At 43.3% G+C, this 13,181-nt stretch overlaps 1 protein-coding gene across 3 annotated transcripts in view; it reads left to right on the top strand.

The window, feature by feature from the left end:
• Positions 1-10,268, top strand: part of CDC42EP3 (CDC42 effector protein 3) — a 29,087-nt gene extending 18,819 nt beyond the window's left edge. For all 3 annotated transcript variants that reach the window (XM_017534913.2, XM_017534912.2, XM_037740760.1), the window contains exon 2: positions 5,431-10,268. In XM_017534913.2, coding sequence (XP_017390402.1) covers positions 5,670-6,434 — 765 coding nt within the window. In that variant the 5' untranslated portion in view covers positions 5,431-5,669 and the 3' untranslated portion in view covers positions 6,435-10,268. The remainder of the gene's footprint in view (positions 1-5,430) is intronic.
• The last annotated feature ends 2,913 nt before the right edge of the window (positions 10,269-13,181 follow it).

Raw genomic sequence — 13,181 nt, 5'->3', positions numbered from 1 at the left:
AGAAAGTTTGTGGAACTAAAAAGAAACCAGGAACGTTCATGGAAAGTTCAAATTTCAGGGTCAAGGGAAGGTTTTTGAGAAAGGGCTATGTATAAGAACTTTTCTATTTGTCTTTTAAGACTTGGGAAAGAAATGCAAGAAAACTAGAGAGCCAGGCATGGTGTGACTCATCTGTAATTCTAGCTACTCAGGAGGCTGAGGCAGGAGGATCACTTGAGGTTCAAAAGCAGCCTGGGCAACATAGCAGGACCCTGTCCCTAAAAAGTTTTTTTAATTAACTGGGAATAGTGTTGTACACTTGTAGTCCAGGCTACTCAGGATGCTGGCGCAGGAGGATGGCTTGATCCCAAAGGTTCAATGCTGCATTGAGCTGTGATCATGCCACTGCACTCCAGCTGGGGTGACAAAGTGAGCCCTTGGTTTCAAGAAAGGGGTTCAAGATGAGGAAAAGAGAGGCCCAAGTGAGAGTGCCTAGCACCCTCGGTTGGTTCAGTGCCCACAGGTTAATACCAGTGTTAGAGTCTTGACTGCTGAGAAACATAAAGCTACAATTCTCTCATCTGGGTTGTGGAACACCCAGGAGGGGTCATTCCCTAGTTGTATCTGGTGGTTCGCTTCCGGCCTGTAAGTGCTTCCTGTTTAGCTCTTCCTTTTCTTTCTTCCTAACATCCCTTCCTCCAAGCAGGTTCTTCTTCCTTCTGGGCAGAACACAAAGCCCTGGGGTTCCCCTGACTCACGCTGACTGTTCTGATGCATTGGTCATCTACCACCGGTCTCATAGAACCCAGGTGTCGTCTTAAAATGATGAAGGGGGATAGGATTTCATATCATGGCATGTAGGGCCATTCTATCATGAGAGGTTATGTGTGTGTGTCACTAGTCACCCCTGCTCAAGGAGCTGTCCTCACGGGCCCAGGCGACTCCACTTGCCTGTACTTCCCTCCTCACTCATGCCCTGGCTGGAGCTCCTCCTGCATCCTTGTGCTCTCCCGCCTGTTGAATTTTCTCTTTCCCTTCCAACTACAAAAGTTTCTCTTCTGAAATTTCTTCCCTTTTGCAAAGTAGAGATCCATGCTGCCTTTTTGGTGAAGACCTGATCACAGAAGGAAAAAGTGATCTGTCCCATAGCCAAGCTCAGGGAGACGCAGTTCAGGCCTTTTGTGAAGTCTTCATATATCTGCACACTGCCATCGCAGATGCTGCCTTTGGACACATTTTCCTGATGTTTGTGTTATGATCAGTAACTCATAGATTCAGAAGGCTTTTCAGGACCTAACAGCCATGTTCAAAATTGACTTTCCAAGAAAGCATGATCTGAGCCCTACGTATGCATTCATTCACATGATGCATTTCATTCACATGGTTTGAAAATCCAAAATCATAAAAGGATATATAGTGAAAAATTTCTTTTCCACCCTGTTCCCCCGTCCATCCACTTCCCCTCTCTGTGGGCAGTCACTATTATACATTTCTTATGTGTTTCCAGAAATATTTTATAGATAAGCCAGTACAGATATACACTTTTGCACCTTTTTTTCCTTTGATATGATATACATCCTTGGGCTCTTCTCGGATGAGCATATTAAGGGCTCTTCTCGAATGAGCATATTAAATGCTTCTTCATCCTTTGTTAGATCTGAATAGTATTAATTTGTATGGATGCACTTTAATTTTTTGAACCAGTCCTCTATAGGTAGACAATTAGGTTGTTTCCATCTCTTAACTGTTATAAACTGTGCTGGTTTCAACAGCCTTGTTATTTCTCATATATACGATTGGGTAAATCCCTGTAAGTGCAATCTAAGGTCAAAGGGCATATGATTTAGTTTTGATAGATACTGCCCAACTGCCTGAGTTTGGACCTGTTCCTATTTCGACTATCAGTGGATGTGTGGGGCCTGTTTCTAATCCTCATCAGCCCAGCACATTGCCACACGTTTGTGTTTTAAACAGGCTTTGGGATGCACCCCTTTCATAATTTGAGAGCAGAAAGAATTCCCAGGGAGGGTGCTCATCAAATGTCATGTCAAGACCTCAAAGCTCTGAGCCCAGCCACCTGGCTTCGTGCTTGATAGCCATGCAGCCTTGGCAGAGTGGCTGGACATCAGCTCTGCAGTAGTATTCTATTTGTAAAATGAGGATAGTAATAGCCTCATGGCTCCTTCAGGTAGTCCATGTCAAGGGCTGGAACAGCGCTTGGTACATAGGGAAGCCCTTGAATGCCTGGACTCAACCAATCCTCCCACCTTAGCCTCCCAAGTAGCTACAGGTGTGCGCTACCACACTTAGCTAGTCTTTTTAGAAAAAAGTTTTTGTAGAAACTCGGCTGCCCAGATGATGTTCCTGTCTCAGCCTCCTGAGTAGCTGGACTATCAGCGGGAGCCCCCATGCCCAGCTAAATTTTTTTTTCATAGAGACGGGGTCTTGCTGTGTTGCCCAGGCTGACTGCAAATTCCAGGCCTTAAGTGATTAACATTTTTCTTTTTTTTAAATAATTGCAACACCCTACTCTGGGACCTGGCCTTGCATAACCCTGCATCCATCAGCTGACCCCAGGCAGCCCTGGCATGCCGTGAGTTGTGGTGGACACACTATCTTTCCATGGCAGCTGCCTTCCTGGCCATGTGCGCTGAGGACACCACTCCTGTGGGCAACTGTTCCTCACGCCACCCAGCTGCTTCTGCAGGCAGTCAGCCAGCCACATTGTGACCAGAGGGCAGGAAGGCCACCTCTGAACAGCAGGGGCCCTAGGCCAGGACTAGGCATTGTACACTCATACAGGAAGGAAGTTCTGATGTTTACGCAGGAAGAACCTGGGCTTCAACTTTAGTTACCAAGACAAGACCTAAATTAGAAAACCATGAGAGAGAGTGTCAGGACCCATGATCATGTCACTGTTGGCAGCCCCAAGGTCAGCCTACTCTGCATGAGTATAAACCTCCTCACACTTTTCTGCGGCCTCCCCACACCCAGAGCCAGAATGAGGCTGGCACTCTCCAGATTATTGTTTTCAGCCTTCTTAGCCCTGGGTTGCTGGCCAGAATGCTGACACACTGAGCTAGCTGCTTCCCAAACTGAGTTAGCTGTTACCAAGCCAGTGGGCAGTGGAGCACAGTCCTTGTCACCTGCCACTGGTAAATGAATTTAAAACTCTTGCTGAAAGGAAAGAAATATGGGGCAGATGCAGACAGCCTCCAGCTGCTACAAAGCAAATGTGACTCCCTTCAAAACATCAGCTAACCCACCCAAGCCTTTGGAGTATTTATTTGCAGTCTCTGCAGCCAGGGGGAGAGGCTCCTGAGGGAAGAGGTCATGGCAGAGCCATTTGGGGAGTTCCTGCCGTGGGGAAGGGTTTAGTTTCTCTATGTCAGCATCAGAGGTAAAGGATTATTTTCAAAAGATAAAAACATCTCATGGGTAAAAGGACCTGACATCCCCAGTGCCTTCTTACAGTTCATCCCTCCTAATCTTATCATATAGTATGTGCAGGGAGGATGTGTTAGCTTTCCACAGTGGTAACAAACCACCATAAACTTGAGCGTTTACAACAACATTTACCATCTCACAGGTTCTGTGGGTCAGGAATCTGGGCAGGGCTGAGTTCCAGGATCCCACTGAGTTGTGATTCAGTGTGGGCCAGGGTGGTGGTCTCATCAGAGGCTCAACTGGGGAAAGATCCACTTCCAAGCTCCCTAACATTGTTGGCAGATTTAATCTCCATAGGCCCTTCATATTGTAACTGCTCACCTCTCCACAGCCAGCAAAGGGAATCTTTCCCTTGTCAGATGGAATCTGCTATAATGTAACCTAATCAGGGAGTGACCTATCACCTTTCCCATACTCCCTTGGTTAGAAGCCAGTCACAGGTTCTAGCCACAGAGTGAGTGAGATCATCTAGGATGATAGGGCATACATGCATACGTAATCATGTGAGTAGCAAACGAGGGGATCACCCCATTAGGTCACCTAGTCAGAGAGGTGGGCCATGTGCAGTAGTGGGGGCTGTGCACAAAAAAGGGGGGTCCACCCCCCTTAGGTCACCAAGGCAAGGAGGTGAGCTGTGTGCAACAAGTGCCATGCACAACACCTCTTATCTGGGGGCTGGAGACTTCAAAGGATTCCTATAGAAGGATGCTGTAAACCAATGCAGTGGGAGCTGAGAGTGTGCTCCTCTAAGGTATTTTATAGGAGGATGATTAGCCAGCACAGTAGTGAGAAAAGCTGACAGGGTATACAGCTGCCGTGGTACAATTACACCAGAGGGGTTCTTCTCCCTCAGTTGTTTGTGGGATCTCAGGCCTGAGGCCTACTTTCCACAAGAACTGGATGCAAGGTACTGCAACTACTTTTCAGGAGGAATAACTCTTGCTCCAAGCCGGCAATGCTGCAGGTACTGAGCACTGCCGTCTAGGCCCTGACCTGCCATATAGCGTCTGCCCTTTCAGGCAGGGGCGCTACGTCCTGGGTCATTGGTTCTGGTCTGGCTGTTTTTCCCATGTACTTGCTTCTGCTCTGTGACTGCTATAGGCATTCTTCCTACTACAAAGTACTATATGGTTATATATAAGGATTATATAAATAGCACTAAATGTCTGTACAGCTCCAACTACAATCCGTTATGATTATATATATAAGCTAGATATAAGTAAGCAATAAGCTATACTTCAGGCAATAATTGTGCCTGGGGTCTGCATACCTCTCCTTCCTCGGTGCCCATGTTGGGGGTTACTCACAAGCAGTTTTGTTCTTTTCCTCCCATCTCAGGATGCCTTCAAATCCCAACATCCTCGACAGCCCAGTACTCTCTGCCACAACCTGATTCCAACTCTAGCTCTCTTGATTATTGGCTATATGTTATTGAGAAAAGGTGACTTTCTGGGGGAAGCGCTTATCCTGAATCTCTATTTTCTTATCTGTAAGAATGTATTCCACTAAGATTTTGCAGGATGGTAGCATATAATAGTTGTCACTTACTAAATAATTCCAGCACCTTTCCTTGTAGGACTGTTCATTTTATTGCATTAACTTATGTACATATGGAATCCAACAATGAAATATCATTAATCTTGCCAGTGTACACATCAAAGCAAAAGGAAAATGTATTTTAAAACAAACCCAGCTATATTTAGGGAGCTGAAATCACTGATTCTATGCTTACAGGAATTCTTAGAATAAAGGAAAAGGACTAAAACCTTAGACGTGTTCATGGCCATATCTAAACGGTACTGGTGTCAAAGATTTGGGATTTTTAAGTCGTTTTCTTTCTCCTTAAATAAGACTAAGATGAAAATTTTTATCCAGTTATTGAGGGGAAACAATAAGGTAAGTTTGGGTTTAGCTGGAACCGGTCCTGCCATTATTTACAGGTTCTTGTAAAAAAGGGAGGCCCTAGGGTCTTCAGATTATAACCTGCTTTGGTTTCTTCTCCAGGTTTTTCCTGGTGGTGGTGAAGACTGGATGATGTAACTGGCTCTCTAGGAAGTCTCACTTGGCCGTAGCCTCTGGAAGGTTCTCTTTGACCCCATCTCAATTCATAGTGACTTCTGAAGCCACTTGAGAAAAATGATGTGACAGTTCCTATCAAAAAGGATATTTCAGAAATATATACCATCTGAGAAGAAAGTGGCCCTTTTTCCCTGCTTGCAAAATAGACATCCTCAAATTCCAAAATGCCAGCCAAGACCCCAATTTACCTGAAAGCAGCCAATAACAAGAAAGGAAAGAAATTTAAACTGAGGGACATTCTGTCTCCTGATATGATCAGTCCACCGCTTGGAGACTTTCGCCACACCATCCACATCGGCAAAGAGGGCCAGCACGACGTCTTTGGAGATATTTCCTTTCTTCAAGGGAACTATGAGCTTTTACCTGGAAACCAGGAGAAAGCACACCTGGGACAGTTCCCTGGGCATAACGAGTTCTTCCGGGCCAATAGCACCTCAGACTCTGTGTTCACAGAAACACCCTCCCCAGTGCTCAAAAATGCCATCTCCCTCCCAACAATTGGAGGGTCCCAAGCTCTCATGTTGCCCTTGTTGTCACCAGTGACATTTAATTCCAAACAGGAGTCCTTTGGGCCAGCAAAGCTGCCCAGGCTTAGCTGTGAGCCCGTCATGGAGGAAAAAGCTCAGGAGAAAAGCAGCCTGTTGGAGAACGGGACAGTCCACCAGGGAGACACCTCATGGGGCTCCAGCGGTTCTGCCTCTCAGTCCAGCCAGGGCAGGGACAGCCACTCCTCGAGCCTGTCCGAACAGTACCCCGACTGGCCGGCCGAGGACATGTTTGACCATCCTGCCCCCTGTGAGCTCATCAAGGGAAAGACTAAGTCAGAAGAGTCCCTCTCTGACCTTACAGGTTCCCTCCTCTCCCTGCAGCTTGATCTTGGGCCCTCACTTTTGGATGAGGTGCTGAATGTCATGGATAAAAATAAGTAATAGGATGCCAACTTTTTTCCTCTGGGGTAAAAGGTACAAAAAATAAACCGCAGTTGAAGAGAAGGGCTTCCGGAGCTGTATCTGCAGTTTTGTGATGGGTTTTCTAAAATAATATTCTTACAAAGTATTTTTCTACCTGTTATGCTCTGTTTGCAAAAACAATTTAGGAAAAAAATAACAAAGCAAAACCTGTGTTGGCAAATCAGAGCCCACTTTCAGCAGGCATTGGTGATATTCGGCTCATGTATTGTTTGCAGACACACAAGAAATCTGGCTTGGCCAGGATTGGCACTAGCTATGAAGGGCTGGGCGAGTCACATTAAGGAACTTTACAGCACTCCTACATCTTCTGAGCAAAAAGGAAGTCAAAATTTATTTAACACCTAAGCCTTTTTTCTAGACTCTTTTCTATATATTGCTTGGGCTCACCATAGCGAATTCTCCAGTGTTAAAAACTTTTCTGTTTTCACATTTGAACTTTATGGGTTTTGGGGATTTTCTTGTAGTTCTTATATATCCCTATATATTATATCTATATTGCAAATTTTGACTGTCAGCTACTTGTTGGTAAGACACAGGCGAAGTATTACTGTAACTAAGTTATTTTTAAAGTTAAAATATATTTTTACGTGCCTTTGGCTTTTTATTGCAGAGTCTACATTTTATAGATCCCACATCAGATGTTGTCACTTGACTTGTTTCCATTGGGATTCCATTGTAAGCTGTGTATGTGTGTGTTTGGAAAAGTGTATTCATACTTAGTTTTTTCTTTATGTTATCATACTTTTAACAGCAACCAATAATGGATTGTAAAGTATAAAGGCACAGGTTATTCATGATGCTTCTGCAGAGACTGTGGGCTACACCACATAATGTTATTTGGAAATATAGGTATATTAGTACAGTACATACTTGCATTACATAGGTACTTCAAGCAACACAATAAAGAGTAAATGATAAAGTGAACTTGCTTGTTTACAGTAATAAACAAGACCATAAGAGTCTAAGTCTAGCTAGAGAAATTGCTTCTCTGAAATGTACATGAGCCTTTCAAATAAGAAATGATTTCCCTCTATTCTAATTTTGATTACTTCCTTATGGCTTGAGAGGCTAGAAACTGGGCCTCTCTACTTTAGGATAAATGAACATATCAGATTTTTTTCTTTTTAATGTCAATACTGATCCACCCTCTCAGTGCTCATTTCTGAGTATCTTCCGAACTTGAACACCTACAGCAAACTCTTGCAAGTCCAGTTTCATCCCTGTAAGACAAACGTCTGTTCATGCAGCAAATGCCATGTAGACAAGATTAAGGCAGCTAAAGCAGGGGCAGTAGAGAGCAGTTACCCCACCCCAAGGTGCCAGAGTTGCCCTGAGGATGTTGGTTAAGGAAACAGGAGCAGAAAATGTACACACAGATTCCTGTTCCTTTGCCAACCACTCCTTCCCCCTCGAAGAAAAACACTTGCACCCAATAACTGCCAGCAACTTCTCTTAAACGTATATTTCTCCTTGAAATGTATCTTAGAAATGACCTCCTCCCAACCACTTCAACAATTCTTTCTTTGGGTTTGGGGTTCTAGCAATTCTATCGTCTAAAATAACCTTTGGACTGCAGGTGAAATGCAATTAGGATTACTAACCCGGTAGACAGAACGAGTTCCCCTAGGCAGGGGTGTCCAGTATTTTGGGTTCCCTGGGCCACAGTGGAAGAATTTTCTTGGGCCACATGTAAAATACGCTAACACTAACCATAGTTGATGACCTTAAAAAAATAAAACTGCAAAAAAAAACAATGTTTTAAGAAAGCTTAAAAATTTGTGTTAGGCTTCCTATGGGCCACAGGTTGGGCATAGCGTGCCTTCCTTAACTTCCCAGTTGTATTTCATTATCCATGACTCTGCAGTGTTTTTTCTGTTGGACCACACCCATCACAGTTCACAGTTCCAAATAGAAACTTCCCAGTCTATTCTAAATCTTGTTAATGAGGAAGAATCCAATGTATCTCATTATTTGTAGCCAATTTTAGACTTTTTCAGTATCTCCCCCCATTTTAATTAGTATTGACCATATTCAGTCTTTCATTTTGCTCTTCATCTGTAGCATGACCTCAAGGTAAATGTTATTTCGTGAGAGGAGGAAGAGCGTGGCTGTGCATTAGCTCTTCTCCCTCTCTGGTAAGTACTGGGGAGAGAACAGCCCTGCCAGTACTGGGTTTGTTTGATGGAGTCTAAGTAATTGAACATCCTACTTACAGTTAGCCATTTTAGTTTCTGGAAGTCCTTTCATATATTTTTTTCTATTAATTGAATTAGGTGTAACTGAGATGGCAATAAATATGCCCCATTAGAAAGAGGAAACAAAGCTACATCCGGCCTACAAATGATTTTGTTGAGTCACTTCTCCCAAGGCAGCCTTTCCAGTGCCTGGTCCCTTCCCCAGAGAGCAAATGGACAGCTGGTGGTGCCTTTCTTTCCTGCAAAGAGGCACTTTAGACTCACACCTGCTGTGAGCTGAATTGATGTTCTCATCCTGTGAACCTTCTCCCACTTTAACGTAATTTATATTTACTTGTTTAAAGAAAAGGAAACCCAAGATGTACTTGATTTGCAAACTGAAAGCAAATGGCAAGCCACCTGTGACCCAATAACCGGAAAAGAAACCATGCCATTTGTATAAACAGAGACCCTTCTTGTTGGGGAAGTCAAGGCTCTTGTGGTTGATTTTCTTTTCCCCTTAGTGAGACCTAACAAAGGACAAGCTGTATTATTTCTACCTGAAATTATCTGCTTAAAAAGATTAATATATCAGGATACTTAGCTCTTCACAAACATGAAGTCATTCATACATTTCAGTGAGTCAGAAATCATTGTTAACAGCACACACAAAAGACTACACTGGTTGAACAGCAAAGAGAACCCGGGTCTCCAGAACCACAGTTTAGTCCTTCTGTATTACTGCAAGTGACCTGTTTTTTCTAAAGGTTCTCTGCAAATGAAGTCCTGGAATGGAAAAAATCCCTAAGTCCATGAATTGATAAATATTTTAGAATAGACAAAAGAAAATACTGAATGATACAGCTCTAATCCTCCTCTTAATATGAAACCTGGTGAGACAATCATTTTACCATGAAATGTATAAACACAATAGGATGAGCTAACGTGGTTTTCACTCCAGTAAGAGTTTTGCTTTTGGAAATTAGGTTAACAACCTAGCCCCAAATCTAGCAATTCTCATAAACAAAATCCGATTTTAGAATTAGCCTCCCAGATTAATTTGAATGATTGACCTATTTTTTCTTAGACAAGTCAATACATCATAGAATCAGGGTTATTGGGTGCTGCCCTGTGTCCCCACCCACTACAGAGCCCTATCTAGAAAAATTAGGGAAGCTTCCAGATGCCAAATGGAAGCTTCAACACTATCAACCCGGAGGGGAAACCTTCTGGTTGATTTGGCTGTATGAGATTCAAGAAGTCCAGAATACCCCAAATTATTCACACACGTTAACTTACTGGTACTGGCTAAGCAATACATGTATTTCCTAAAAAAGAGATGATCTTTCTGGTAGATTTATGGACACGCTTGTTTCATCTGACTGTAAATATATTGCATGCTTTATTCTGATGGTGCACTATTTCATCCAGCAAGCTTTTCATCTGAGAATGTTTAACGTTGACCTTATTCTTAGAGCAAGTAGATCTAAATATTTTTCAGCTGAGTTGTTAGGGAGTCATTATTCTGTGGTAAAATGCTGCAAAAAATGTGGAAGAATGGAAACTATGCTTACTTTATGAAGTGATGTATAACACAATGAAATCTGTTTTACAACTACTGTGCTGCATTTAATTATCTTCCATTTTTGCTTTAAAAAAATTCATTAATGATGTCACTTCCATTGGCTTCCAATGGAGGTCAGTAAATCCACTCTCTGAAGGTTAGCCAAATTTCTTTCATGGAAAGCAGATCGACACGGGTGATAGATAAAAGCATCTGCCCAAACCAAAGCCGTTGTGCAGAATATAGTTAATATTCCAGAGACTCATCATGCAGACAGAGATGTCTGCCATACATCAAAATGAGCAAAGCTGAGTAAGTGAAGTGGATATTATGCTCACCATAAAGTGATTATTGGAGTATGTCACAAAGTATGCACATGATTCATTGCCAAAAGGATTGGGGAAAAAGAGCTTTGAGTTGGGAGGGAGAAACATTAAGCAGTTTCATGGAAGAGAAGGACCCAAAAGGTACCTTGAGGGGCTGCTGTGATCATTTTAGGGAGAGTGGACATTCTTGGAAGGAAAAGAGTATTATGAGCAAATCAAAGGATAGACTCACATCCTAGTATTGTTTCTACTCAAAACAGTCCAGGAATAGGATTGGAGTAAAAAAATGCCCACATCTAGGTCTGAAAGATTGGGACCCATTTCTAAGAAGACTCCAGTGGAAGAAGAAAAGATTCTGGAATCAGACTGCTGAACAAGTGGTTCCCAGGGTAGATGTTTGTATAAAATTAGCCAGCATTTTGTGAAAGCTCATGCCCAGTCTATAGTGCCCATTCAGAGACCTGAAGGCAAGAGTAGGGACACCACAATAGTGAGGCTGATGTGAGGTGCTCAGGGAAAGTCATTTAGGAAGATGAAGGAACTGAGAGGGGCTAAGTGTCTCTGAAACAGCTCCAGATGAAGCAGGTTGGCATTAACAGTCCCTGGGCTGAACACACTGGATAGCTATCCCACCAGCAGTATCCCCAGAAACTTTTTTTTGAGACGGGTCTCACTGTCACCAGGCTGGAGTGCAGTAGCACAATCACGGCTCACTGCAACCTCTGCCTCCTGGGTTCCAGTGATTCTCCTGCCTCAGCTTCCTGAGCAGCTGGGACTACAGGTGCCCATCACCATGCCTGGCTAATTTTTGTATTTTTAGTAGAGGCAGGAATTCACCATGTTGGCCAGGCTGCTCTCAAACTCCTGACCTCAAATGATCCAACTTGGCCTCCCAAAATGCTGGGATTATAGGCATGAGCCACTGTGCCTGGCCCCAAGAACTTCTTTCAACCCATATTTTCCTAGGCTGGCTTATACTTTGAGTGTCCCCAGGATTAAGGAAGAAAGCTCCCCAGGAAACAGGAAAATCCAAATGTCATTAAAGTGTCTCCTGGGTCATTAGAACCCAAGAGGGCCAATTCTGGCATATAACGTAGGAAAAAATTCAATTGAGTAGAAACAAACAGCCCCGAAGTTCTCTCAAACTCCTTGAAGTCCATACTCAGGAAACTGAGGCTCAGAGAGGAGCAGAAGCCCCAGACTTCTGAGGACCTGCCTCAGAGAGGTGATATCTGGACTGTCTACCCCTCAGGGAAGCTCACATTCAATCCCACGTTGAGTCCTTACCCTATTAGGCATGTCAGCAAGATGGTCTAATTAGCATAGCACAAAGTCCCCAACGTTTGGCACCACAAATACCCACCAAAATACAGATGGTTCCCAACTTAGGATGGTTCTACATTGAAAACACATTTTCTACTTATGATATTTTTCAACTTACAATGGGTTTATTGGGATGTAGCCCCCATCATAACTCAAGGATCATCTGTAGTGAAAAGATTCTTCCATTACATTTGGGTCTTGAAAATCCCAACAAAGAAACCCTTTGAGGTACTGCTTCCATAGAAAATTCCCATCTTTGAGTGTAAATTGGTTCAGCTATTGTGGAAGACAGTGTGGCGATTCCTCAAGGATGTAGAACTAGAAATATCATTTGACCCAGCAATCCCATTACTGGGTATATACCCAAAGAATTATAAATCATTCTATTATAAAGACACATGCACACGTATGTTTATTGCAGCACTGTTCACAATAGCAAAGACTTGGAACCAACCCAAATGCCCATCAATGACAGATTGGATAAAGAAAATGTGGCACATATACACCATGGAATACTATGCAGCCATAAAAAAGGATGAGTTCATGTCCTTTGTAGGGACATGGATGAAGCTGGAAACCATCATTCTCAAGAAACTAACACAAGAACAGAAAACCAAATACTGCATGTTCTTACTTATAAGTGGGAGTTGAACACTGAGAACATATGGACACAGGGAGGGGAACATCACACACCGGGGACTGCCAGGGGGTGGGGGGCTAGGGAAGGGATAGCATTAAGAGAAATACCTAATGTAGATAACAGGGTGATGGATGCAGCCAACCACCATGGCACGTGTATACCTATGTAACAAACCTGCATGTTCTGCACATGTACCCCAGAACTTAAAGTACAATAAAGAAAATTCCCATCTTTAAGTCCCAGGAACTGTGCATTAAAACTCCAAAGGATGTCATTCTCATACCCATGGCCAGCTTTGTTACAAGTGAAATAGGCAGAACCTGCATGGCCATAGAAAAACAGTACTGCTCAAAACAATTTCTTCTACACTCATCTTCCCCAGGGCTGGAAAATCCACCTTTGGAGATGGGTTCTTGTTTGGGTGAGGCTTCCTATTAGGCATGGAGTCCCCCTAGAATAATTCCAGGAGTAACAGCATCTGCAGGCCACCAACAACGAATGTGAACTCACTCATCAGATGCCCCCTGTGGGAGCACAAGTCTCTAGCAACTGGCCTGGGGCAAGGGAGCAAGACAGACCAGGAAAAGCATGAAGAGTGTGTTCACGTAATGCATAATTTTGCCTGGGACAAAAAAAAAAAAAAAAAAAAAAAAAAGGGCAGTGAAGCAGTGATGAGCT

This window comes from Cebus imitator, unplaced genomic scaffold (assembly GCF_001604975.1).
Source record: "Cebus imitator isolate Cc_AM_T3 unplaced genomic scaffold, Cebus_imitator-1.0 Scaffold88, whole genome shotgun sequence".
Lineage (NCBI taxonomy): Eukaryota > Metazoa > Chordata > Mammalia > Primates > Cebidae > Cebus > Cebus imitator.
This window is presented reverse-complemented; position numbering and strand designations above follow the sequence as displayed.